General features: G+C 39.6%; 2 protein-coding genes, 1 long non-coding RNA gene and 1 pseudogene across 5 annotated transcripts in view; 1 reads left to right on the plus strand and 3 right to left on the minus strand.

Annotated features, from left to right (window-relative positions):
• The window catches only part of LOC116042098, a 32,310-nt pseudogene extending 8,624 nt beyond the window's left edge, over nucleotides 1–23,686 (minus strand).
• LOC116042058 (deoxynucleoside triphosphate triphosphohydrolase SAMHD1-like) overlaps nucleotides 1–24,789 on the minus strand; it is a 120,607-nt gene that overhangs the window by 8,768 nt on the left and 87,050 nt on the right. The window contains exons 13-14 of one of the 3 annotated variants that reach the window (XM_031288184.2): nucleotides 11,668–11,805; nucleotides 9,977–11,133 (exon numbers count right to left, since the gene is read on the minus strand). In XM_031288184.2, the coding sequence (XP_031144044.2) occupies nucleotides 11,086–11,133; nucleotides 11,668–11,805 (186 nt within the window). In that variant the 3' untranslated portion in view covers nucleotides 9,977–11,085. Of the gene's footprint in view, nucleotides 1–9,976; nucleotides 11,806–24,789 lie in introns of those variants that run through there. The other 2 variants (XR_004896022.1, XM_035995971.1) reach the window with 2 other exon arrangements.
• Nucleotides 247–11,865, plus strand: LOC118493968. The gene is made up of 3 exons (XR_004896023.1): nucleotides 247–491; nucleotides 4,222–4,225; nucleotides 11,855–11,865. It is a non-coding gene; the product is annotated as an uncharacterized LOC118493968 (long non-coding RNA).
• Nucleotides 12,124–23,533, minus strand: LOC116042062 (deoxynucleoside triphosphate triphosphohydrolase SAMHD1-like). Its single transcript, XM_035995975.1, has 12 exons — nucleotides 23,354–23,533; nucleotides 21,732–21,892; nucleotides 21,380–21,495; nucleotides 19,971–20,044; nucleotides 17,874–18,032; nucleotides 17,692–17,792; nucleotides 17,382–17,496; nucleotides 16,526–16,617; nucleotides 16,277–16,392; nucleotides 14,230–14,279; nucleotides 14,092–14,175; nucleotides 12,124–12,238 (listed from the first exon to the last, which is right to left on the minus strand). Exons 1-12 carry the CDS (start codon nucleotides 23,363–23,365, stop codon nucleotides 12,131–12,133), a joined length of 1,188 nt encoding a protein of 395 aa, XP_035851868.1. The 5' UTR covers nucleotides 23,366–23,533; the 3' UTR covers nucleotides 12,124–12,130.

The raw sequence follows: 24,789 nt of genomic DNA on the forward strand, positions 1-24,789 counted from the left end.
TGGTGCTTTACTGCAAACTAGTCTTAAATTAATTTAGATTGTGATTCCCTTAAAACTCTAAACTATTTATCTGATACCATACCAACATACCCAATGGAGTGTTCAAAGCGGTTGTGGGATGCTCCAGGGTAAACAAAGTAGGCCCCTCCAAGCTGCTTGATGTTTCTCAGTCTCTGGAACTGAGGTGTGTCGATGATTTTGATGAGAAGTGGGTGTAACTCCACCGTCCCGTGGATGGGATCATTAAACACCTGACAGAACACATAGAACATAAACTCAGTCCAATGATGACCCAAAAGAGTCCCAGTAAACCCAGCTCCAGTTCTCCTGAGGGTAGCTGTGAGCTAGCTAGAGAATGAGAATAGGAAAATGTTCTTGCATGAGGCCCAATGAGCCCAATTATTAATTCAAAGCTCCAAAGGAATGGGTTAATAACATGCTGATGGGACCAATTAGCACAGGTTCAACCAAGGGTTTTGTGTATCACGACGGTGGCTCACTTGTTACCGGGTTACATTGCCATGGTAACTTATGCTGAACACGTAACCTGATCGGGAGCAGGATATGTTGGAGATTAGAGATCAACCGGTGTAAAATCACCGCCTACTGACCAATCAATACTCGATTGATAACAGCGTCACCGCTCTTAGAAGATCAGGTAGAACTCGGTGCGCAGATAGCGAGGTACGCTCAGAAAAGTTAGAACATTTAGAGACTGACAACCCCGTTAACATTCGCTGGTGGGTATCTTTATGAAAGATATAGATTTAACGGAGGGAATTACGTATCTTTGTCAGCTTTTTGAGTCGTATGTTGCCAATGCGATTGGTTTGAATTACCTTTTTATATTCTTTTTTTATTTGCTCCAACGATCACTTAACTGCCAGGGTTGCAACTTAAAGAATATAGGCTACAGCAACGAAAGTTTATGGAACGCACAAGTGTAATTATGGTCAGATCTACTTGTGCCTGACTGATGATGATATTGATAAACCTTGTAATTTACACATTTACAGCGTCAGAAATCTTTGCCAGCTTTGCCTCTTTTATGTCGCTAGTTTGGGAAACCCTGTGTTGATTCAACTAGTTGCTGAGCACCGTCGTGACACACCTTATGCGAGACCGCGGTTGTTAGGTTAGGTGAAGCTGGGTAATGGAAATAAATCCAGGGCATGTTGATCTTGCTTTGTAGTACAGGCCCGGGGTAAAACAAAATAGAACAAAAATTGGACATACCTAGTCCATTTACCAAAAGTTTACCAGTAAAAAGACTCCTGAGTGATCAGTGAAATAGTTATTCTTCATTTTTTCATACTGCAATCTTCCTCATCTTCATTGTCTGTGCCTCTGACATCTCATCATCTTTTGATGTAGACTGACAATAGAGTAAATAAAAGATGGTAAACATATACAATCTTGACTTTGTGATTGTGTAGGTTTGCTGTCTATTCTATAAGCTCTTCAGCTTCCCTGTGTTTAGTCTTCCTCATCTCTCCAGTCCTGAAAATGTAGTGTGATGTACGGTTAGCCTTATATCTTACCTTGCTATGGTCCATCTTCAGTGTCTTCTGTGGCGTTGTAACCGATGTTAGGACAGTCCCACAAATAATGTTCTATCACGTTGTTTATACAGCTGATCAGGGCAGACCTGTACAAAGATAACCCATGTTTACAGCCTGGCTTTTATATCTTCACCACACCTACCAGATGGTTACTGCTCCCATAGATAAATTGAAAAGTGGCAAAGCCACATATGGAAAGGGAAGGAGGGCATATAAAACACATAAGAAACACATAGGCTACAGTTTAAAGCAGGGGTCTTCAACGTTTTTTAAGCCAAGGACCCCTTAACTGAAAGAGAGACAGATCAGGGACCCCCTACTACATATATTGTATAAAATTAAGTTGCAAACTCAACTGGGCCTACAATAAGGTATAGGGCGGCCTAACGCCTTTATACATACTGTACCTTTTTTTGCATAAAATACTAAGCAATTAAAATAATTGCTGGCATGTTTTATAAATCATGTTTTAATGTTAAACATACATGTGGCACAGTGAATGTTTAGGATCAACTGTATCTGTGGATGACTACCTTACCTATAGGCCAGTAAGCCTATCCTCAGTGGGGATTTATATTTGCTAAAAATATGTTGAAATTACGTTAAGACATACACATTTTTGAAAAAGGCTTTCAAAAATTGACAATAATTTGGATGCCCCCCTGCAGTGACTCTGAGGACCCCCTAGGGTCAACCCCCTGTTGAAGATCTCTGGACACAAACTACAATTTGAAATACAACACAGACTGCTTTACTCTACTCTATTTGTAAAGTGTCTTGAGAAGAGTGAACTCTCGTTACGATTTGATACTATAAATAAAACTGAATTTAGCTGAAATTGAATTAAATGGATTGATCATATTTACTGACACAGACAAATAGAACAGAAAATAGAACAGAATGTGTCTTATTTGATCAGTAATTATGATCAAACAAAAGGTCAAACAAATGCTATGATAGAGAAACTGTAAAACATCATTAGATAATCTATGTATATAAAAATCTTTACCCTATAACATATACAACCAAATGGAATAGCCCAAAACTGAAAATATGTCACGTCACTGAGTAACATGACGTGTTATGCTACTGTACTGCAATTGACATGGAAGGAGAATATAAACAAACCATATGGTCCAGGGCTAACTGCAGGCCTCTTCCTCCCCGTCATCTTCATCTGCCTCCTCCTGATTGTATTTGTTGTTTTCCCAGTTTGACAGTGAAGGATGTCTCCTGGTTTAATTTGTGCCGCCTTGTTGCCGTGATATGTGAGAGGAAGTGGATTTTTATAGTACTCCTTAACTAATCACATACAAATGATCGGTCTCAGCGAGCACTGTGTGGTGTGTTGTAACGTAACGCCACCCTCTATGAATTCAAACATGCCAGTTTGTAATATTTAGTATTATGCTGTTCTTGTCTTTACTAAAATCAAAACTAATCAAAGGGCAGAATGCTCTTACTTTTGGCTAACGTAATAGACGCGCTGTTGTTGATGCTGACTCGCCTTTAGCATGCATTACATTTATTACAAATGTAACTTTAAATGAAACGTGTGTTTAAACTTCACCTGGTGAAAAGGACTTCACCTGTAGAGGCTCGGGGGGGGGTGGGGGGGGGGGGGCAGCTCAGTCGCTCCAGTCTTTGCCGGGACGTAGTGCCACCGCCCCGCAGCAGACTCGCTGTGTGCGAGCCAGACGTGGGACGTAGCTAAGTAGTTGAGGGACAGGGGGCTAAGATTACATCTACAATCATAGGCATAAATCCCAGGGAGGTCCCATCTAAAGATTGTCCCCCCCCTAGAAATATCATTAAAGACCATGCTGTGTATTGTAAATAACATAATGATGTATACATCAAATTATTTACAATACACAGCATGGTCTGTGTAAGTAGTAAAACAATACAAACCCCAAAAAATGCTTTTTAAGTTCAGCCACATTTTTAGTCCCCCCTCCCTTGCCTCACAGTGGTTTGGTCCACTGCCTGCTTTACCCACACACAAGTCCTGCGGACAGGAGAGAATGAGAGAACATAGGCTGCTGGTAGTAGTAGATTTGCTACTGTTCAAGGCTATTTTATTCACTTTAACATCGGATGAAATTGTTCTTTTCTGTAATAGAAATGATGCTGAGTAATTATTAAATTAGTCAGTAAAAAAGTTTGCTATGTTAGTGTAATATAATGTAACATTACCTAGCTTGTTTAATAGCTTGTTGGATAGAAATGCATGCACTACAACTAACGTTACGTTATGTGTGTGAAGATCTATAGTTGTGTTTTGCTCAATATGAAGTTAAGTGGCAGATCAGTTAAATATATATCCTCTGTCCCAGACAAAACCTAATATTTATGTGGAGGACGCAAGATCATTTTATAATTCTAATATGACCGCGTGGTGAACCTATGAAACTAACTCATATTTAGACATCTGACGTTAAAGATTTGTGTGGTTGTTGCCCAGATAAAATGACAGAGAAATGAAAAACAGACATAAGATCCTTTTTCAGTAGGGTTACACCAAAACGCCAAGTAAGTACAATAAGTCCTCATATCAAGACAATTTGGTAACATCTTTATAAGAATGGGTGCTTATGGAAATACTAACGTCACTATGTCACTGGCAAAGGAGACAGAAAGACCTGAGGAACAGGGACAGTCAGGTGTAGAGTCTCAGGGAGACCAGGGACAGTCTGGTGTAGAGTCTCAGGGAGACCAGGGACAGTCAGGTGTAGAGTCTCAGGGAGACCAGGGACAGTCAGGTGTAGAGTCTCAGGGAGACCAGGGACAGTCAGGTGGAGAGTCTCAGGTAGACCAGGGACAGTCAGGTGTAGAGTCTCAGGGAGACCAGGGACAGAGTCAAGAGAAACACTGAAAAGAATGATAATGGTACAGTGGGGGGTTTGCTGCCCCCCCTTGCCCCCCTGTAGATCCACCCTCTCTGTGTGGAGATTGAAGTCCCCCCCCCCGTGTATGTTGGGTTTTCCCCGGGTGCTCCGGTTTCCTCCCACTTTTCAAAGACATGCAGCTCAATTGGAATCTCTTAATTACCCACACATCTGCATTTTGTCTGGACTTCAATAAATGCTGATAATAAATACTAACTCCAATGAAATGCTGATAAATCTAATAAACGGTTGTGATGTCTCTTTTGTCATTATTTACTATCAGAGGTAGAATAAGAGTCAGAGCACTTTCTCTAGAAATGTTGAAGGTAAACGAGTCAGCTGGTCTCCAGAAAATCTAATCCAACCACTAGATGGCCACAAAGAAGCTTCACACTCACACGTCATCTCATTGTGACACAAACTAGCTGGGCTTAAAGGTGTATATATACTGGATACACTGTAAACCCAGATGTAGTTGTAATTAAACTTCATAGTGGTCACTACTTATTCTTTCATGTTTTGTTTAAAACCATATTAATTTCTAAATCACATTAGTTGTTTGTAATAATCAGCTTAAGTATGCAGTGCACAGATCATATTTAGCAGAGATAACTAAGGTGGTAAGTTTCTGTATGGGAGGGGCGGGGTCATTGGAACTGTTCTTGGCTGAAGCAGTGCAAAGGCTCATGGGAAAAAAACATGTTCTGATCGTTTTCTGTCCTGGTTAAAGTGTGTTTTAATAATGTTCTGTTAATGTTTAGGGTGTACATTGATGTTATCTGGGTTTTAGTTTAGTATGGTTGATTTAGTCTTCATGTTTGGCTACATTTAATGTTGCACCATGACCGAGACCTGGGGGGGGGGGACTGATGAGGTCTGGACAGTGAGTCAGACCAAGGTCTAACATACATGCAGAGCACGATGGAAAATACAATCTGAAAATTGTTATCCTTTCTGTTTTACTGGAACTAATGTATTGAGTATATTGTTCTTAAAATCAGGCTGTCATAAGGAAAAAAACATATTTAGAGCAGTTATTCCTGTAGTTTTCATAAGTATAACCTAGTCTATATTTATTATATACTGACTTGGGAAACTTGAATTTACTAATGACTCAATTCCTTTTAAGGATTTGGTTTATTCTGAGTCACTCACTAAACTGATCTGGGTTGTGCGAGTCTCTTGAGTCACTTGAGTCAGTATTGATCAATAGGCGAGCCGAGGCGAGCTTGCAATATTTCGGGCTGTCTGCTCGACCTAATTGCATTTTAACATACTACATTTATACACCAAACCTACAGTAAGCTTAGCTAGGCTACGTGCAGAACATTGTATATTATTTCAGAAGTGAAAGAATGGCTTTTGTTGTGGATTTGCTTTACCCTGACTAGAGGAGAGACTTCACTTGCTCGTCTGCTACTGATCTACTCATGACAATGTAGCCGGCTGATTCACGCGAGAACTCACGAGTCATCGAGAACAGGTTTACAACTTACCGCTCTGTGTTAATACAACTTGACCTGTTAAATTTCACCTTGTGTAAAAACTTAAACCATTTAAGGTAACGGGTTTCCACGCAAATTTCTAGTAAAGTCAACTAATTCGGTGTAACAGTGTATACATTACACACACAGGAAGACACAGAGCCATCACTGGCTCCATGGTTGTTGCTTAAGACTAGGGTAAAGGCTGTTTTATGCTTCTGCATCAACTCCACGCCGTAGCTATGGCGTTGTGACCCTTTTGGAGTTCTGCGTCGGGGATGCTTTGTATCACGGTGCATTTCACCGCCACAACACTAGCAGGTGAAAAGTCTGAGGTTATGTTTACAGATAAGATGGTGCCGGCGAGGCGGCAGCCTGTTGTGTGCAGCTGTGTGTAGTTTGTGTGTGTTTTAGTATTTTAATAAAAGGATCTATCTAGATATTAGCAAGCAAACTTTAGCACCACAGCCCACAAAGTACTGCTTGCTGGCGAAGTGCTAATTTCTAAACATTACTGACATATAGACACTTTACAAACAGATAACCCCATCATTGTAACCAAAATATGTCTGAGTTTATTTGCAAAGCTTATGTCAGTGAACTAGCATGTTGCTACTCCCTACAGTAGGCTGCTTGAAACACCCACTATCAACACACAGGACCAGTCGACCAATCACAGTCCTTGCGGTCTGCGTCACCTCGACGCAAAGTTACACATTTTTGGAGGTGCACATCGAGCTACGGAGAAGGGCTCAGAGAGGGGTTTGCGGTGACGCAGAGGGGTCTGCAGGGGTACGTCGTCGATTTGACGTAGAAGCATAAAACCGCCTTTAGGCTTAGGTAGGTCAGGGTTAGGGAAGGGTTGGGGTTAGTGACAGTGTTTCTTTCTGTCTAAATGATATTTTTTTTAAATAAACAGTACTCTTAGCGTGTGTAGAGCCAGCATATTTTCACATGTACATGAGTGAATTAAGGTTTTATTTCAACCAAACCAGAGTGGTGATTGTTGGAACAGTTGGATCAGCAGCGGATCGCCCCAGGGCTGCGTTCTTTCTCCTCTGCTCTTCTCCCTGTACACCAACAGCTGCACCGCCAGTCACCAGTCCGTCAAGCTTCTGAAGTTCACGGACGACACCTCCCTCATCGGACTCATCTCTGATGGAGACGAGTCCGCCTACAGGTCGGAGGCTGACCACCTGGTGAAGTGGTGCAAGAGCTGAACATCAGCTCCCTCGTCAAGAAAGCACAACAGAGGATGTACTTCCTGCGGCAGCTGAAAAAATTCAACCTGCCAAAGACAATGATGGTGCACTTCTACACAGCCATCATTGAGTCCATCCTCACATCCTCCATCACCATCTGGTACGCTGCTGCCACTGCTAAGGACAAGAGCAGACTGCAGCGTGTCATTCGGTCAGCTGAGAAGGTGATTGGCTGCAATCTGCTGCCGCTCCAGGACCTTTACGCCACCAGGACTCTGAAGCGTGCTGGAAAGATTGTGGCTGACCCCTCCCACCCCGGCAACAAACTCTTTGAGCCACTCCCCTCTGGCAGGAGGCTGAGATCCATCAGGACCAAAACCTCACGTCACAAGGACAGTTTTTCCCCTCTGCCACTAGCCGTATTAACAAGGCCTGGAACCACCCTGACTCTCTCCACACCCCACCTCTGGCTCTACATGCCACTGTACTTAATCTGCTCTTTTTATCTTAACTCTTACTCTCTTATTTTTAATACGTTCTGTAAATGTAAATGTAAACATATAATTATTTACTTATATTGTTTGTTCTGTTTAACCTGTTTGTTTAACTTATTTTAGAGAATGTGACATGCGCCTACAACACCAGAACAAATTCCTTGTATGTGTAAAAAACTTACTTGGCAATAAAGCTTTTGTGATTGTGATTCTGATTCTGATGAAAAACAAACCATTTAAATAAACAATAATTTGATCAAAAACTGTCTTGGATTATCTCAGGTTTGGTGATAGTGATTTTGGGGCTGTTTCATTTAATAAAGACATGGATCATTTTAGGATTTTGTCACCGTTGGGCAAAAAAAAAAAAGACTTACTGAAGAATATAATAAACTATATACTTACTTGAGTTTTAATCATTGCAGACTGCTTGACTAAGTGTTGGAATTGATACGACTTAATAGCACTGAGACATTTCCCTTTATTTCTCTTTCCATTCAGGATTGATTGTTTTTCCTTTTATCATTTTAAGGCCTTTCTTTGCTAATACACATTTAAAAAAATGTTCCCAATTTTTTTCTTTGACAACCCATTCCATGAATAAAAGATGCATCATCATCCCAGCTGAATAACCCTCCTGTTGTCTTCGGGTCAAATTTAAAAAAAGTTTCTACATCACAAATTTGGGTTTTTTTCAACCACATTGTCAAAGAAAATAACGTGGATGGTTCCATACAACACACTTCACAAGTAGGTACACTCTTCATTGAATTTGGGTGATTTATTCTATTTTATAGCATTTTTCTAGAATGCAAACGAATGCAGAAGACAAAAGAACGTTGAAAAAAGTGACAAAAATGTAGAGCTTAGATCGGCCCAAAAAAATCAAGCCCGACCCTACCTGAGCCTGTGCACGTTGCGTCCGAGCCCGGCCCGGCCCGACACATTAACTGGAATTATGAGCCCGAGCCCGATTTAAACCCGACAATTTTTTAATACGTGGGCCGTTATAACTGACGTTCTCAACTATAATTCAGAGTTGTTTGAACTACAGAAATCTGTTTAGAATAATGCAACAAGGACGAAGCATGTAAACTGCTGTTTGTTTAGTCAGAATGGAACGGATCGCAAATGGATCTGAATGAAGAAACGTAAAAAAAAGAAACAATGATGAACAACATACTGTTGTCACTGCCCACGACTTGTTTAAACTGCTTCCATACCTCCGACTTTCCTCCACACTTGCTCAAAGTTAATTCTCCTGTTTTTCTTTTTTTCTTTACATCTTCAAGCTCCATGTTGCACTTAAGATACACAATACAGCCCAGCAGGCCAGGTGTGATGTGTGCGAGAGGAGGAGACTCCGCACATGAAGTGCTGCATTTTGTAACTGCAGCCTAAATTTTGTACACATTTGTTACTTTTATATAGCTTATATATACATATTTATAATAGTTCTGATTATGGCATAGCTTTCTCCCCACCCAATTAGGCTAAATAGGTAATGAATAAAAAAAAAAATGCTTGATGCCGGCCCGAGGATGTGGCGGAAATAATGGCCCGAGGTCGTGTCGGGCTCGGGTCGGACTCGGGCTTGGGCCAAGAATCTAAACTCTACAAAAATGTCAGAAAAAGTGACGTGTCGAAAACTAAAAAAGAAACGTTGGGAAAAATATTTTTTTTAATTCAAAGGAGCTCTAAGCGATGTTGGGTGACGTCACTTCTTGTTGATGTTCAAAGTATTGTCAAACAAAACGAGGCTAGCTCACCCCTCCCTCCTCCTCATCCCATCATTTCCCTTCCACGCACTAATACATCCATGGCTCTAACCCCCCAACCCCCACCCCAAAATCCTTCTTGTCGATTATTGGCTGGAACACTGTTTGTTATGTTTGGTGGTGCAGGTTGGTGCAGTTTGTTTTTGTTGCTGTTTGTGGAGCCTGGGCTGTCTACAGAGACCGTTTTTTTACAGTGTGTTCAGGGGACAGGCAGCTAGCAGATAGTGAGGAGATGTTTGCTGTATGTGACAAAAAATGTTGTAGCCCAAACGCATTACATCGCTTAGAGCACCTTTAAACAACGGGACGACAACACAAGGGATAATAGATGCATCATCATCCCAGTGTTATGATTTCATCTGTTGGACAAGTTAAACCACACAAGGACAAACAAGAGTTTAATTTCAAATAGAGCAGGCACAATCTGTCATCAACCAAGTCTCATTAGGGATACAGTTGAAAGGTTCTAATCACTTTGGTAGGTTTCCCTTTACAGCCCCAAATATATATTAATAATCTAATACAGTTTCACTCTATGAGCAAAACACAATATTAAAAGTTTATCTTAATCACACTCTGATGGTTACATTGAACAAAGCAAGTTGAGCTATATAGTATGAGTACAGTGAGAAACAGTGATATAGGCTAGAGCAGGGGTGCCAAACATAGGGCCCGTGGGCAGGAACCGGCCCGCTAAATGGTCCAATCAGGCCCACTGGATGACTTTGCAAAGTGTGAAAATTGCAGAGAAGTAATTAATTCTAATTACAAATTTACCACTTTAATCTCAGAGAATATCAGAGTTCTTTTTCCGTAAATGTATGACTTTAATCTTAGAAATTCTGAGTTTTTTCTCTGAATATTCCCCCTCTCTCCCGGGTCTGTAACATAATTTTTTTCCTACAACGGTCTTAGAACGCTGTCGTAGCAGAAGCAACTAGCGCAACATCAAGCTGACAAGAAACTCTGTGGCAGATACAGTCTCTGATCTTTCTGGAGTGGTTTAGTGGTCCGGCCCACTTCAGATCAGATTAGGGGGATGTGGTCCATGAACTAAAATGAGTTTGACACCACTGGGCTAGAGTATACTGTTATCATAATGGTTATAGTAATCATAATTCTTATTTCATTTGATAAATGCAATACAAAGTGATTCCCAAATCAGATATATAATATATAATCAGATTATCACATCAATTCACACAGATTAACATAAAAACCAAACACCTTAATAATATTTAAAATCCCTAAACCACAATTTAAATATTCACTCTACCTGTACTCCATGTGGGTAGTACTAATAACGAGTTAAGTGGGTAGCTTGCCCTGATTATAAGGAATACACACAGAATACACAGAGAAGCCTAAATGTCCCTGATAGCTGAATAAACCAATCCTCTACAACATGCTTCAGTTTAGACCAAGACATTTAAAGTGTGTTTGATGATCAAACTAAAACAAAGATATGTGTATAATGTTGAACAGGGCTCTAAAGAAACTGAGTATATGACCCAAACATGCAGTAATGTATCCTGGTACTCAGTTGTTTTTGGAGAGAAATGGTGTCTAGTACTACACTGTGCTCATACTCACCTTATAGAATCAATAATAATCAGGGAGTGTTTGATTTCTTTTTCACTTTTAATCTCTATTTTCCAAAACGTCTGGTGGATTGTTCTAGATATTTCCCCCAGGGATGACTTCCGGTGTTGCAATTTCTCCATACTGCATGTAAATAAAGACAGAAAAGTGTTTAGAGTATTAACAAGAGTGGTTCAGAGTGAGAGATTTGTCATTACTGAGGCAGGCCACTAGACGGAAAGTTTTTAGTCCATGGACAGAAAATAAATTGCTGTTTTGATGACTATATTTATGATTATTCATTCAAGCCAAAATGCCTTAATCCAGGGTGCCTGGGTGGCCTGGTGGAAGAGTGAGAGCCCATATATAGAGGCTCTGTCCTCGATGTAGACGTGGCGTGTTTGGTTCCTGCCTGCAGCAGTTTCCATCGTGTCATTCGACAGTTTCTCTCTTAGCTGTCATAAGCTAGCTAGCTAGCTCTTTTGTTTTATGTGACGGTGCTAAGGGATATAACAAGCTATTAGCCACCTTTGGCTTTAGTAAATTGTAACAGGCATTTTCTCCTATTTTCTTAGATCTATAGACCAAACTATCTTAGTTATTGTTTAATAGAACCTCCAGCCTGAGGGCCCCACACAGTACTTGTCCTGTATATAACAACCTAGATCTAAATATTACCTGAGGGTTTGGCAAGCCCTTATCTTCACACCACTTGATCAAGTGCCTCCTGGCAGCCTCAACACTTGGCTCATCAGTCTTCTTAATGTAAACCCTGATCAGCTGCTCAGAAAAGCATGCTGGGAGAAGCTTGGACACCTGACAAGAATGACAGCAGCATAGAGTTGAGAATAATGACATAACAGAGGCTGCCTTACAGAGTGGTTGATTTAGTTCTGACCTGGTCTCTGGGGATGTTGAATGCTGTGTTAGGGTTTCTCCTGCTGTAGAAATACACATTCTTGATGGGGTCCTGGTCATTCATTCCATAGTCAAAAGTAAGGAACTAAACGAGAAGGGGGAGAGAGAAGTCTGTTTTTATATTCCCAAGTAAACTATACCAATGGAGGAAAGCAACATCTTACAAATTAAATGATAATCAACAAAACCCAAAATTAAAAAAAGTAAAGTAAAAGGAATTAGACTAAAAACTCACTAAAACTACAAAGTCCTCTGGTATCAGCATGACACCCTCATCACCTCCATCAGGGACGGCTGCAGCTAATTCCTCTTCCCATTGACGATACATCGCCTTGGGGAGGGAGGAGAGAGGGAGAGAAGGGTGAGGGACATGAGATTTAAAATGTATTCAGACTTGACAACACACAGTAAGGGTACGTTCACATTAACAGTTCAATATAAAAACATCATCTCAAACAGCGTTTTCTCACCCCAAAATGGAGCTGCTCCAAAACTTTCTTCAGTGTGTATAAATCTTAAAACACCAGAACATGTGGACTAGTGTGGTTGTTTTTACGATAAAAAAGTTTGCGCCAGCCTGCAGTCTAACTGACATTTGATTCTATGATTTTGTTCACATGGCTATCACATCCTCTAAATTTAATTTCTAGAAATCTTGATCTTTTGTAGTAGCCCACATGAAATCGAAGTACAATACCCCAAGAGACAATGTAAAATGATATAGAAAACAGAAGAAAAAAAAACTATGTGCACTTATCAACCACAAGATGACCATAACATCAAGCAATTTTCAATAGGCCTATCTGATGAGAATATTCAGTGTTATCATAGCCACGGTGAAATAGATAAGGTGTCAAAGAGAAGTTAAATGTAATACAGGCACACAAAGACAGAGTTCACACCTCTGTGGGTTGCTGTGGCTGTATTTCGTTTGGGAAGCTGTCGAGGGTTCCAGAGATGACACGAGATATAATCTGACATGCCTCAGCCATCTCCCTAGTGAAGGGGTTGAGTATTGGTTCAAACTCCTCTACAGGACAAACAGAGTCAAACACAAACCAAAGAAAAGGTCACAAAATCATTCATGGGGTTTCACAAATAAATAACTGACACTGTAAACTGAGATGCTCACAAAACTAAACAATATACATATGGGATGAAACTACTTTTCTTCATTATTTCTTTTTTTAAACTTTTGTTCCTTCATTCATCAAAGCTATCTCAATCTGGCATATATTTTTATCATTACAACGTTGTTACTTACAGAAATGGGTGCCATTCATCATTTATATGTACATAATCAAAAAGGGATGCCTCCGAAACTTCAGCAAGTGGCTTTTACTCTCAATGTACCATTTACTAAACACCTCCACCAAACACCAACAGCAGCTTTTGTTACCATTCTCTATGGCTTGATCCAATTCCTCTTTCCAACCGAGAATCTTCTCCTTAGGGAGGGAGGAGAAAAGGTGAGAGACACGAGATTTAAAATGCCCTCCATCTTGACAACTCACAGTAAAAGTACTTCCACATGACTTTGTTTTTCAGTTCGGCTCTCTGTCCACACTAAAAGAGAGCTTTATATATTATATGTAAATATCAACAACTATATTGGGACTCTGGCTGTATTAAGGGAGCAGGAGGGGGCTGGCAGGGTAACCAGCAGTGTCTGTAGTCCAGTCACAGACGGGACTCTGTATGGCAGCAAAGTTAGAGGACAACTTAGTCATCTCGATCTAGTCAGACAACGTAGCGACCATAAAAAGCCCCTTACCAGACAGTTTTGTTATTTAACAATTATTTAACAAACAAAAAAAAGACTAATTTTCTTTGACTGTTTTGCTGTGGGCAGGGGTCTCTATGAAAATGACCTGGAAAAGCTCATCTGGACGCAAGTAGTTTTCACGCAAAAAAAAAATCAGTTTTCTTATTGTTTTTAGTCCAAGCAACATTTGATCCTATGATTTAGTTCCCACTGCTATCACATCCTCAATGTAAAATAATAGAGACAACAGTAACAAGCAATGTGCACTTATCAACCACAAAAGGAGCACAGCAGCTATGTTATATCAAAACCTGTTTTTATAATATTCAGTGTTATCATAGCCTCAGTAAGAATATACAGTATAATGTGTCAAACAGAAGTGTGATGTAATACAGGTACACAAAGACATTAATGCACACCCTGGTCAGGACTTGTCTAGGCTTGGTTTCACCCAGAAACCTGTAGTGGTCTCGAGAGATGATCCTTTCTAGAATCTTCTTTGCCTCAGCCAGCTCCACAGAGGGAGAGTTGATGACCCTTTCTAGAATCTTCTTTGCCTCAGCCAGCTCCACAGAGGGAGAGTTGAGTATTTGTTCAAACACATGATCTACAGGACAAACCGAGTGAAAGACAGCTGAGTTAGAACCATACACTCTATAGAACAAACTAAAGAAAAGGTCACAAATTCATTCATAATGTTTTACAAATAAATAGTTGATTGATAACAGAGACATAACTCAAAGAATTAAGCAATATAAATAGGCCTATGCAATACAATTACTTCATTCATTCTCTTCTTGAAAATGTGTGATTATTCTAATAAGGGACTGTTCGTTATTTAATTAAGGGGGCCACCGGAGGAGTTTTGTTGCCTCTAAAACAAAAAGACTTCACCCTCCCCTCGTCAGTAATAATTTTCCTATGACCTTCCAAAATGATTTGAAATAGAGGAATGACCCTGCCCTCGCGTGTAAGTTTGCACTTAGCAAAGAAGTACAGATATCATTTGATTTTTACAGCCATGATGTACAGGAGTTAACCTCTGCATTCTCATCTTACACATCCCACTCCTCTGTTATGGTGTGGTGGCCATTTCAGTAGATTTTACTCTCTAACATTGTTGTGGAAATACAATAAGCATGGAAACTAAATGCATACTTCCTGCATTACTGCATTACTTCAAATACTAAGTTACTCCTCTAGTAAACTAGTATTCATATGAAATAAAACAAAACATTGAGACCATTCAGCAAAGGACGCTGGGATAAAACCAATTCAACACTGGTTGCTATGGACTTGTCACTATCGTCATTGTATATTTTAGCACATAGGTAAAGCTGCCGAAGCTGAACATTATATTCCAAAACACATATGTTTATTTTTAAAGCAGATTTTAAGTTACATTGTAACAATTTAATAATTCGCTCTTATGAAATCCAATCGCGGCACGGCTGTTTTGGAACACAATAGACAAATGCTTAAGTTCAACTAAAATGTAACAGTGAACAATCAGTGTTGGACCTCCAGTCTGTTGAGATGCCTCTCCAAACGCAGAAACAAAGCGAAGTCAAACCATAAAACCGTAAGACATGTTAAGAAAAAAGATCCGTATTTTGCCGTAATTCAATGACACGGAAAAAAAGTAATCCACAGCGATCAGTGGATCCACAAACAGAGTCACGGTGTATCCAGCAAGGCCGATACGAGCGTCACATTCACCAGCCAGCTCCAAACTGGTGAACGAGGCCTCTCCACTTCGCTGCTTAAACAAAGTGGAATAAACGTATAAAAGTCCAAATCCACACAAAACCTGCAATCAATTAGTAAGCTGACATCACATGTATATACATGGCATTTAGGAAACCTTTATTGCAAGGTTGGCACGGCAAGATGTCCAGACTAGTGCAACAGTAACTTTCATTTTTTGCGTCCTGCTGCTCCCATCGTCAGCCAGGTAGTATTTTTTTTTACTAAAGCAGTATATGAAATCTGATGTATTACCTACCACCATTTAGTTGTTTTGTGTTATTTAAGATATTTATAAAATATCTGGTCATGCCAGATGTAATTATTCCACTCATTTTTTAAACAATGCAATTACCTGTTTGAGCCACCAGGGGGGCAGTGCTCCTCCTGCCCCCCCAGCAAACTCCACGTATGGGGTCACACCCATCTGCTAGGGGGCCGAGACTGAGAGCTACATGGATAAATATCCACCAAATAAGCCACTTTGAAATTTTGCTCTTTTCATGAATAAAAAAGTTGGGTGACCCTCCCCTCAGCAAAAAATAAAAAGACATGACCCTCCCCTATTTTCCTCTGGCGGTCCATTCCATAAATACCGAACGGTCCCTAAACTACTACTACCATAAAATGAATTTTATCTAAACAATTTTGATCAATGTTAGCTCAATCTGGCATGTAAATCACCTATTATAACTTTCTTATTTATGGGACCGGTTGTCATCTATTATTTAACATGTATCATGTATATTATAAATAATGGACACCTTTGAAACTTCAGCAAGTTGCTTCTACTCCTAATTGATAAGATAAGATAAGATAAGAAAAACAAGCTCACAGCACACAGTGGTATCTACAGACCTGTCAGCTTGGTGTAGGCCTCCTTGTCACCTATGGCTGTAGAGAGAGTGAACTCCTTCCCTCCTGAGCCTTCAATCTTGATATGGTTGTCTGCTTTTAAAAAGGCCTCTGCAATCCTGGATGATCATACCCAACATATTATCACTTTTATGCATACCACACAATAGAATTATGAAGCAAATGAAATGAGCTGCATCAGAAGAAGCTAATTGTTGTTAGAGGCTCAACCTGGGAAGGTTAGCTACTCACATATACTCTATGATCTTGTTCACTTTGTGCTGGTAGGCTCTTCTGTGGAGACAGTTCCTGGTGTAGAACATGTCATACAGATTGCCCACCTCCTGTTTAGAGGATTGTCTATAGTTTAGTCACAACTAATACGGCAAGGCAGCTTTATTTATTCAGCACATTTCAACAACAAGACAATTCAAAATGCTTTACATAAAACATTTACGGTGGCTGACAGAGAGCAAACACACTGCAACTTAATGAAACACAAGCAAATCAAGCTGTTCCACTCAGAGCTCCCCCTAGAGGCCTGGAGAACTTCAGTTGTGTAAACTAGATGCAGCCTTTTTTTAGTTGCATTTATTTTCGGGGATTTTCTGCTTTTCTTTTTTCATCGTTTCTGTATTTGCAGCGTGTTTGTGTATTTGGTTGTGTTGTGTATTTGCAGCGTGTTTGTGTATTTGGTTGTGTTGTGTATTTGCAGCGTGTTTGTGTATTTGGTTGTGTTGTGTGTATTTGCAGCGTGTTTGTGTATTTGGTTGTGTTGTGTGTATTTGCAGCGTGTTTATGTATTTGGTTGTGTTGTGTATATTTGCAGCGTGTTTGCTAAATGCTGCGCATGTGTTGTCAAATTAATGAAGATGTTTTCTTAATTTGCTTGTGTTTTTTCTATTTGTGTTTCATTAAGTTGCAGTGTGTTTGCACCTGTCGGCCACCGTAAACATTAATGAGCAGTTAAAACAATTAAAAACCTTTATTAAAGAGAATATAAAATAGAATATAATAAGACAGGTATAGAATAAAAGCATGAAGTTAAGATAAATAGATGCTGTTTTAAAATTGGATTCAACAAAAGCAGGAGTAACGATGTCAGCACCTTGTCTCTACAGCAGATGTGATTCAGCTCGTCTTTTTTCACTTTAATCACTCTGGCAAACTGTATGAAGCGGAGATGGTCAAAGTTGTTCTGCATGCCCAGGTGGTAGCAGTCCCTGAGAAGAGACAGAGTGAAGACATGTGTAATGGACTCCTTACTTTAAACTAATCAAAGATACCTGGAGGAAGCTACGTATTGTTAAAATGATCAAGAGATTATTATAAATGTTTAGGAGAAAATAATACATAGTAGTTTATCACTCTGCATCAAACAATGAATTGCTCTACAGTAGCTGTTCAACAAGCCTCACCTGGCAAAGTAGTCAAACTTGTTCACATCAATGCCGTTGGTTTTGTTGGCCACGATTTCAAAGAGGAAGGATTTTTCCTTTGGCCGACCACAATATGGCCACTGTGGAGATGACAGCATATTAATGGCATTATAATCAATGATGATGATGATACTGACTGTTTTCACTCAATGCACACAGGCAGGACTGACCTGGACTGCTTTAGGGTCCTTCAGTCCTCCAATCAACTTTTTGATGAAATCCATGTCATCGGGCAGAATCAGACCATGGTCCTCCAGCTCCAGCTCCAGATTATTAGATTCCACCAGATGGTCAAACATCTCTACAGAGGCTTCTTCATGCTAAAAGATACACATTATTAATGTTATTATTAGACTTAAAAAAAGACATAAAGAAGTAAAGAAAGTTACAAAAAAAAAGAAAAAAAGAAAAAGCTCTTATGATCCTCTGCTATTCTGCCTGTTTTGCCCTTTTCTCCACGTCAGCCTGTATAGCCTTTTCTCCTCAACTGAACTAGAGATGGAGTAGTAACAGAAAAGACTTCTCATGATCTTCTCAAGCCTGATCCGTGTTGGCCCAAGGTTCTCCTGGCTGAAAGAACCAGACCGTCTGACCCTGAACCAGCAGAGACCCAGAATCTCTCTCTTCTCTCCTGTGAGTCCAACTTCTGCCTAAACACTGAACATTCTGCTGTTCACAGCCTCCAGGTAATATGAGTACATGCAATTTTAGTGGTACCAAATATATTAATCACAAGTGTACATCCCACCACCCCTCATAGATTTGGTTTCTACAAAAGACTAATAATACACATACATACAACAATAAACACAAGAATACTCATTTAATGTTAACCTACATTTTATTAATCACTGCACATGAATAATATCGCAAAATACCAGGAATGACACAGCTAATTGTACTTAAAGGAATAGTTTGATATTTTATGAAATACTACAACAAGATACAGAATTTTAATGACTGAGCTGGTAGGCAGGTTTTGTTACTATTGGACAGAGCCAGGCTAGCTGTTTCTATTGCAGTCCCTCCAGAAAAACGTGATTATGCGATCGCATAATTCAATGCATAATCAGCCAAAGTCCGCATATTTATGCGGGGGACGCATTCTTTCTAATACACCGCACTTTCGGCGCATAAATTGCTGATTTTCGCGCAAAATATGCGGGGCTTGCATGATTTCATAATCCCCGCATTTTCGTTGCAAAAAAGTCACACATATATCTTAGCAGAAAGTTGAAAAATGTTGCGTTTACTTCACACAAGAGCAGCCATTTTCCCCTGTTGCCATGGGAACGTTATGTTCGTTAAGTGACGTAATTACGCGACGTGAACATAATCGAAAAGCTGCAAATCCCGCGGTGAAGCCACGATGAAACCGCAGTTTTTGCAAGATCCCGCAATTTTTGCAAGTTCCCGCAATTTCATCGTATAAAATTGCATATCCCACATATTCCATCACATTTTTTAAGAAAACGTGCTGCATAATCAAGGATTTTTGCCCACAACAATCACAAAAAAACTCTGCATTTTTCTGGAAGGACTGCTTTTGGCTTCCAGTCTTTATGCTAAGCTAAGATACTGGCTGATGGCAGTGTTGGGAAAGCTACTTTCAAAGCTTTGCAAGCTACCAATTCCTTCACACTGGAAGAAGTTGAACTACAGCAAAGCTAGGGAGAAGTCTAGTTAACTAAAGTCAATTAAACTACTTTGTAAAAAAAGAAGAGGAATTGACAATATACATGTAATACAAAATTTCACAAAATATAAAACACAAAAGTGAGTGGCAACTTGAATTTATTTCAAAAAGTGCCCACTTATTCACAGGTCATGTCCAAGTTCAGTTTTACAAGTTGTACTATTATTATTATTAATTTATTATCTATTATTCAGGTCTATTTTTGTTTTATTATATTTATCTTCATTATTATTACCATGTCTGCTACAATTATTACATCCCACCCTACTAAGGTTCACTGAACATGGAGAAACCAAGGACTGAGGTATGTGCTGGCACAGATCAACGATTAATTTGATTAATGATTAAATCATTTTTCATTTCGGCTCACAAACAAACAAACAAACCAGCACTACTTGGCTCTTTTGTTTTGCTGCAACCTTGACTGCTAAACACAAACCTGTTGTTCATGTCTTTGCTAATTATTTCCTGTTTGTTTTCAAATGATTTTCTACCTTAATGCAGGCCCTGGCTGGTGGGTTATTATATCACACATCAGACAACAAAAATAATAATTTCTTACCTTCTTACCACCGTCTGGACGTTTTGCTCTGTTTATGAACATTTGATCATACAGATGGGAAAAGGGTCCATGTCCTAGATATGGAGAAATAAATATAAAGGAACCTAATGAGGATTGTATGCATATATTGTAAGTGAACTGAGGTCAACTGTGAAGTCAACTGTTAGTATATCTAGTACATCTTACAGGCCTGTTTTGTGTTTTCTGTTGATGCAAATTCAACATTTCTTCCATGTTTATTTGTTGTCATTTTCTCATCATTATTTTCCATCAACGCAACAACATAATGGAAGTCATTCCAAAAGCCATGGCAGTTGTTAAAAAAATACTCGCCAATTTTGCAAGCAGAATTTCAGTCCGTCTGCAGCTGCAGGACCTGGAGCTCACCGCCAGTGTTTCAGTTTGACTGTTATAAAGTGTTACGATAATTAAAAGGTATTTATTTAGAAGCGGGCTGGCTGGTTAGTTAGCTAACGCTAGCTTGCTATTCCACCAAGCTTCCATGCTACATAAATAAGCCAGACAGAGTTGTCTGGTGATAGAAACCCTGCTTCCCCTGTTCTGTTGGCTCAGAGCTCCACAGCCTAAGTCCACAGGTACAGATTAGTTTAGCACCGAATGTATCACCAAAAGTATTGCAAAAGTCGAGGCGCAGAGATTCGCCACTTGGTGATGCCACTTGGTGTGAAGTTGCAGTGACAGATTTGAGAGGTTGTAATCACTGAGTTGTGGTTGTGAGTTTGCAGCTGTCATTGTGTTCATGTAAATATCAATCTACACATTTGTGAATATTGTTTCTATGACTTCACATTCAGAATACAGGCGTGTGAACATTTTCTACGAGTGCAAATTTCAACTTACAAGTTCAGGTTTTTTTACAAACTCTAATGTGTTTTCTTTCTTTGTGTGACTTCAAATTCAGAAGTGCAAATTTTGACGTACAAATTCAGATTGTTTGTTCTGCAAGTTCTCACATCGTATTCTACAAGCTCTCACATTTTACCCCATATTTACCTTCATACACATGCTGCCTCTCCCATCAAGCCAATAGGAATACTTGGAATTGATGGTTGTATTAAATATTCTTGAAAAAGGACAAGTTCCTGAACGGGCAACACAGTTTTGGAAAATCAACATCTAAACACGTTACACACTGGACCTCTAAGTTTATTGTCATTCATACTATTTCACAGGGCACATGCACAGCAGAACGAAGTTATATTGCATCCGGCTCACAAATTTAATGAAAAAAATAAGTGTAAAAATAAAAACTCATGTAAACATAGACATAGTATAATGCACACAGGATAACTGCTGGAAACTAAACATTTCCACTCTTAATCACACCCAGTAATAACCATTTAAAACATATGACATGATGTTATAGTGAAAAGGTGTGTATCACTCACCCAGGTCATGGCAGAGACCAGCAATCTTCACACAAAGGACGTCTCTGTCATTGATGTCGAGTTCCGGCTGCCTTGTACGCAGAGCTTCAACAAGTTGACCTGCCAAGTGCCCCACCCTTCATCACCAGACACAATACACAACAATAAAAAACTCATGAAACAATTACCACACAAGTATTCTGCTGACAAACTGGAAATATGAACTTGTATTATATGTATACTAATAAATGCAATGTGTTTACTTTGGTTTTATTGATGTTATTGGTGCTTTACAGCAAACTAGTCTTAAATTAATTTAGATTGTGATTCCCTTAAAACTCTAAACTATTTATCTGATACCATACCAACATACCCAATGGAGTGTTCAAAGCGGTTGTGGGATGCTCCAGGGTAAACAAAGTAGGCCCCTCCAAGCTGCTTGATGTTTCTCAGTCTCTGGAACTGAGGTGTGTCGATGATTTTGATGAGAAGTGGGTGTAACTCCACCGTCCCGTGGATGGGATCATTAAACACCTGACAGAACACATAGAACATAAACTCAGTCCAATGATGACCCAAAAGAGTCCCAGTAAACCCAGCTCCAGTTCTCCTGAGGGTAGCTGTGAGCTAGCTACAGAATGAGAATAGGAAAATGTTCTCGCATGAGGCCCAATGAGCCCAAACATTAATTCAAAGCTCCAAAGGAATGGGTTAATAACATGCTGATGGGACCAATTAGCACAGGTTCAACCAAGGGTTCTGTGTATCACAACAGTGGCTCACTTGTTACCGGGTTACATTGCCATGGTAACTTATGCTGAACACATAACCTGATCGGGAGCAGGATATGTTGGAGAGAAGAGATCAACAGGTGTTAAAGCCCCGCCTACTGACCAATCAATACTCGATTGATAACAGCGTCACCGTTCTTAGAAGATCAGGTAGAACTCGGTGCGCAGATAGCGAGGTACGCTCAGAAAAGTTAGAACATTTAGAGACTGACAACCCCGTTAACATTCCCTGATGGGTATCTTTATGAAAGATATAGATTTAGTATAGGGAATTACGTATCTTTGTCAGCTTTTTAAGTCCTAATTTGCCAATGTGATTAGTTTGAATTACGTTTTTATATTCTTTTTTTATTTGATCCAACGATCACTTAACTGCCAGGGTTGCAACTTAAAGAATATAGGCTACAGCAACGAAAGTTTATGGAATGCACTGGAAGTGTAATTATGGTCAGATCTACTTGTGCCTGACTGATGATGATATTGATAAGTCTTGTAATTTACGCATTTACAGCGTCGGAAATCTTTGCCAGCTTTCCTCAGCTGGGTTCAGCAGCAGCGACTGTAGCTTTTTGTCTGTAAAACCGTGTCTGTGTTCTTCATATTTCTGTAGGATTATTGTTTGCTCTTCTTATGTAAAATATGCGGCTCTGGTAGACTCGTCCATGTTTGCGATTGGTGATATGGAGCAAACCCCGCCTCTTTTATGTGAACGCGCTTGTCGCTGGGGAAACCCTGTGTTGATTCAACTAGTTGCTGAGCACCGTCGTGACACACCTTATGCGAGACCGCGGTTGTTAGGTGTAGTGAAGCTGGGTAATGGAAATAAATCCAGGGCATGTTGATCTTGCTTTGTAGTACAGGCCCGGGTAAAACAAAATAGAACAAAAATTGGACATACCTAGTCCATTTACCAAAAGTTTACCAGTAAAAAGACTCCTGAGTGATCAGTGAACTAGTTTTTCTTCATTTTTTCATTACTGCAATCTTCCTCATCTTCATTGTCTGTGCCTCCGACGTCTCATCATCTTTTGATGTAGACTGACAATAGATTCAACAAAAGATGGTAAACATATACAATCTTGACTTGTGATTGTGTAGGTTTGCTGTCTATTCTATAAGCTCTTCAGCTTCCCTGTGTTTAGTCTTCCTCATCTCTCCAGTCCTGAAAATGTAGTGTGATGTACGGTTAGGCTCCATATCTTACCTTGAGGTCCATCTTCAATGTCTTCTGTGGCGTTTCAGAGCTGTCAGAGATTGTATCTGCGTCTAACCGATGTTAGGACAGTCCCACGAATAATGTTCTATCACGTTGTTTATACAGCTGATCAGGGCAGACCTGTACAAAGATAACCCAACCTGCCTGGCTTTTATATCTTCACCACACCTACCAGATGGTTACTGCCCCCATATTTAAATTGAAAAGTGGCAAAGCCACATATGGAAAGGGAAGGAGGGCATATAAAACACATAAGAAATACATAGGCTACAGTTTAAAGCAGGGGTCTTCAACGTTTTTTAAGCCAAGGACCCCTTAACTGAAAGAGAGACAGATCAGGGACCACCTACTACATATATTGTATAAATGAAGTTGCTTATTAAACTGGGCCTACAATAACGTGTAGGGCAGCCTAAAGCCTTTATACATACCTTTTTTTGCATAGAATACTAAGCTATTAAAATAATTACTGGCATGATTTTATGAATCATGTTTTAATGTTAAACATACATGTGGCACAGGGGATGTTTAGGATCTAAAGTATCTATATATATATATATATATATATATATATATATATATATATATATATATATATATCATACCTGAAATGTAAATACAGTTGCTGAATTATGCTAAATTAATTTTTTGTTTAATTTAGTTTAGTTTATAGTTTATTTGTCAGGGACCATGCACAGTTCAAGCCCTGTACCAGAGTTAGCTATACAGCTAATTTACATCTGTGGTCCCTGGGCAAGGGAGATAAAAGGACAATATGGACAATATAGACAATACAGACAATACTATCAAAACAGATCAAAACTTAACAACAACAACATATAACAAGCATTACATAACTTATACCCAGTAGAAAAATATACTTTCCATATTATGAAAAGATCAATGATCACATAGTTGATTTGCCTTCAGCCAAGTCTTTAAAGATATTTTAAAACTGCTGAGGCTTGCACAATCTCTAATGTGAAGTGGAATTAAGTTCCACTTTTCTACTGCTGTAAATGACAAAGCTGATTGACCAAATGTAATCTTCCTAAATTGAGTGTAACAGTCACCTCTTACAGAAGCCCTGGAGACCCTTACATTATCTCTGCAAAATGAAAACATTGCTTGAGTGGTGGTGGTGCAAGATCATGGGTCAATTTATACATCAGGCACATGTCTGCAAAACAGAGAAAACTGTCAAAGGTGACCTAACACGACACACACACACACACACACACACACACACACACACACACACGCACACACACACACACACACACACACACACACAGAACGTCGAAGGTGTGTTGTTTTTGATTCTCATCATGTGGCTGTTTGCCAGAAGACACATTTAGTTTCTAAAGAAGCTGGAGGCAGCAAAAAAAACACCGCTGGCTAAACTATTTCAAAATGGCGGGTTT

Source organism: Sander lucioperca, chromosome 20 (genome assembly GCF_008315115.2).
Source record: "Sander lucioperca isolate FBNREF2018 chromosome 20, SLUC_FBN_1.2, whole genome shotgun sequence".
Lineage (NCBI taxonomy): Eukaryota > Metazoa > Chordata > Actinopteri > Perciformes > Percidae > Sander > Sander lucioperca.

Coding starts and splice junctions, on each gene's coding strand:
- LOC116042062 (XM_035995975.1), bottom strand. Junction 18,033..19,970: donor GTCCAGACGGTGGTAAGAAG/GTAAGAAATTAT, acceptor TGTATCTTTTAG/CATGAAGAAGCCTCTGTAGA. Junction 16,618..17,381: donor ACATCTGCTGTAGAGACAAG/GTGCTGACATCG, acceptor TCCTCTAAACAG/GAGGTGGGCAATCTGTATGA.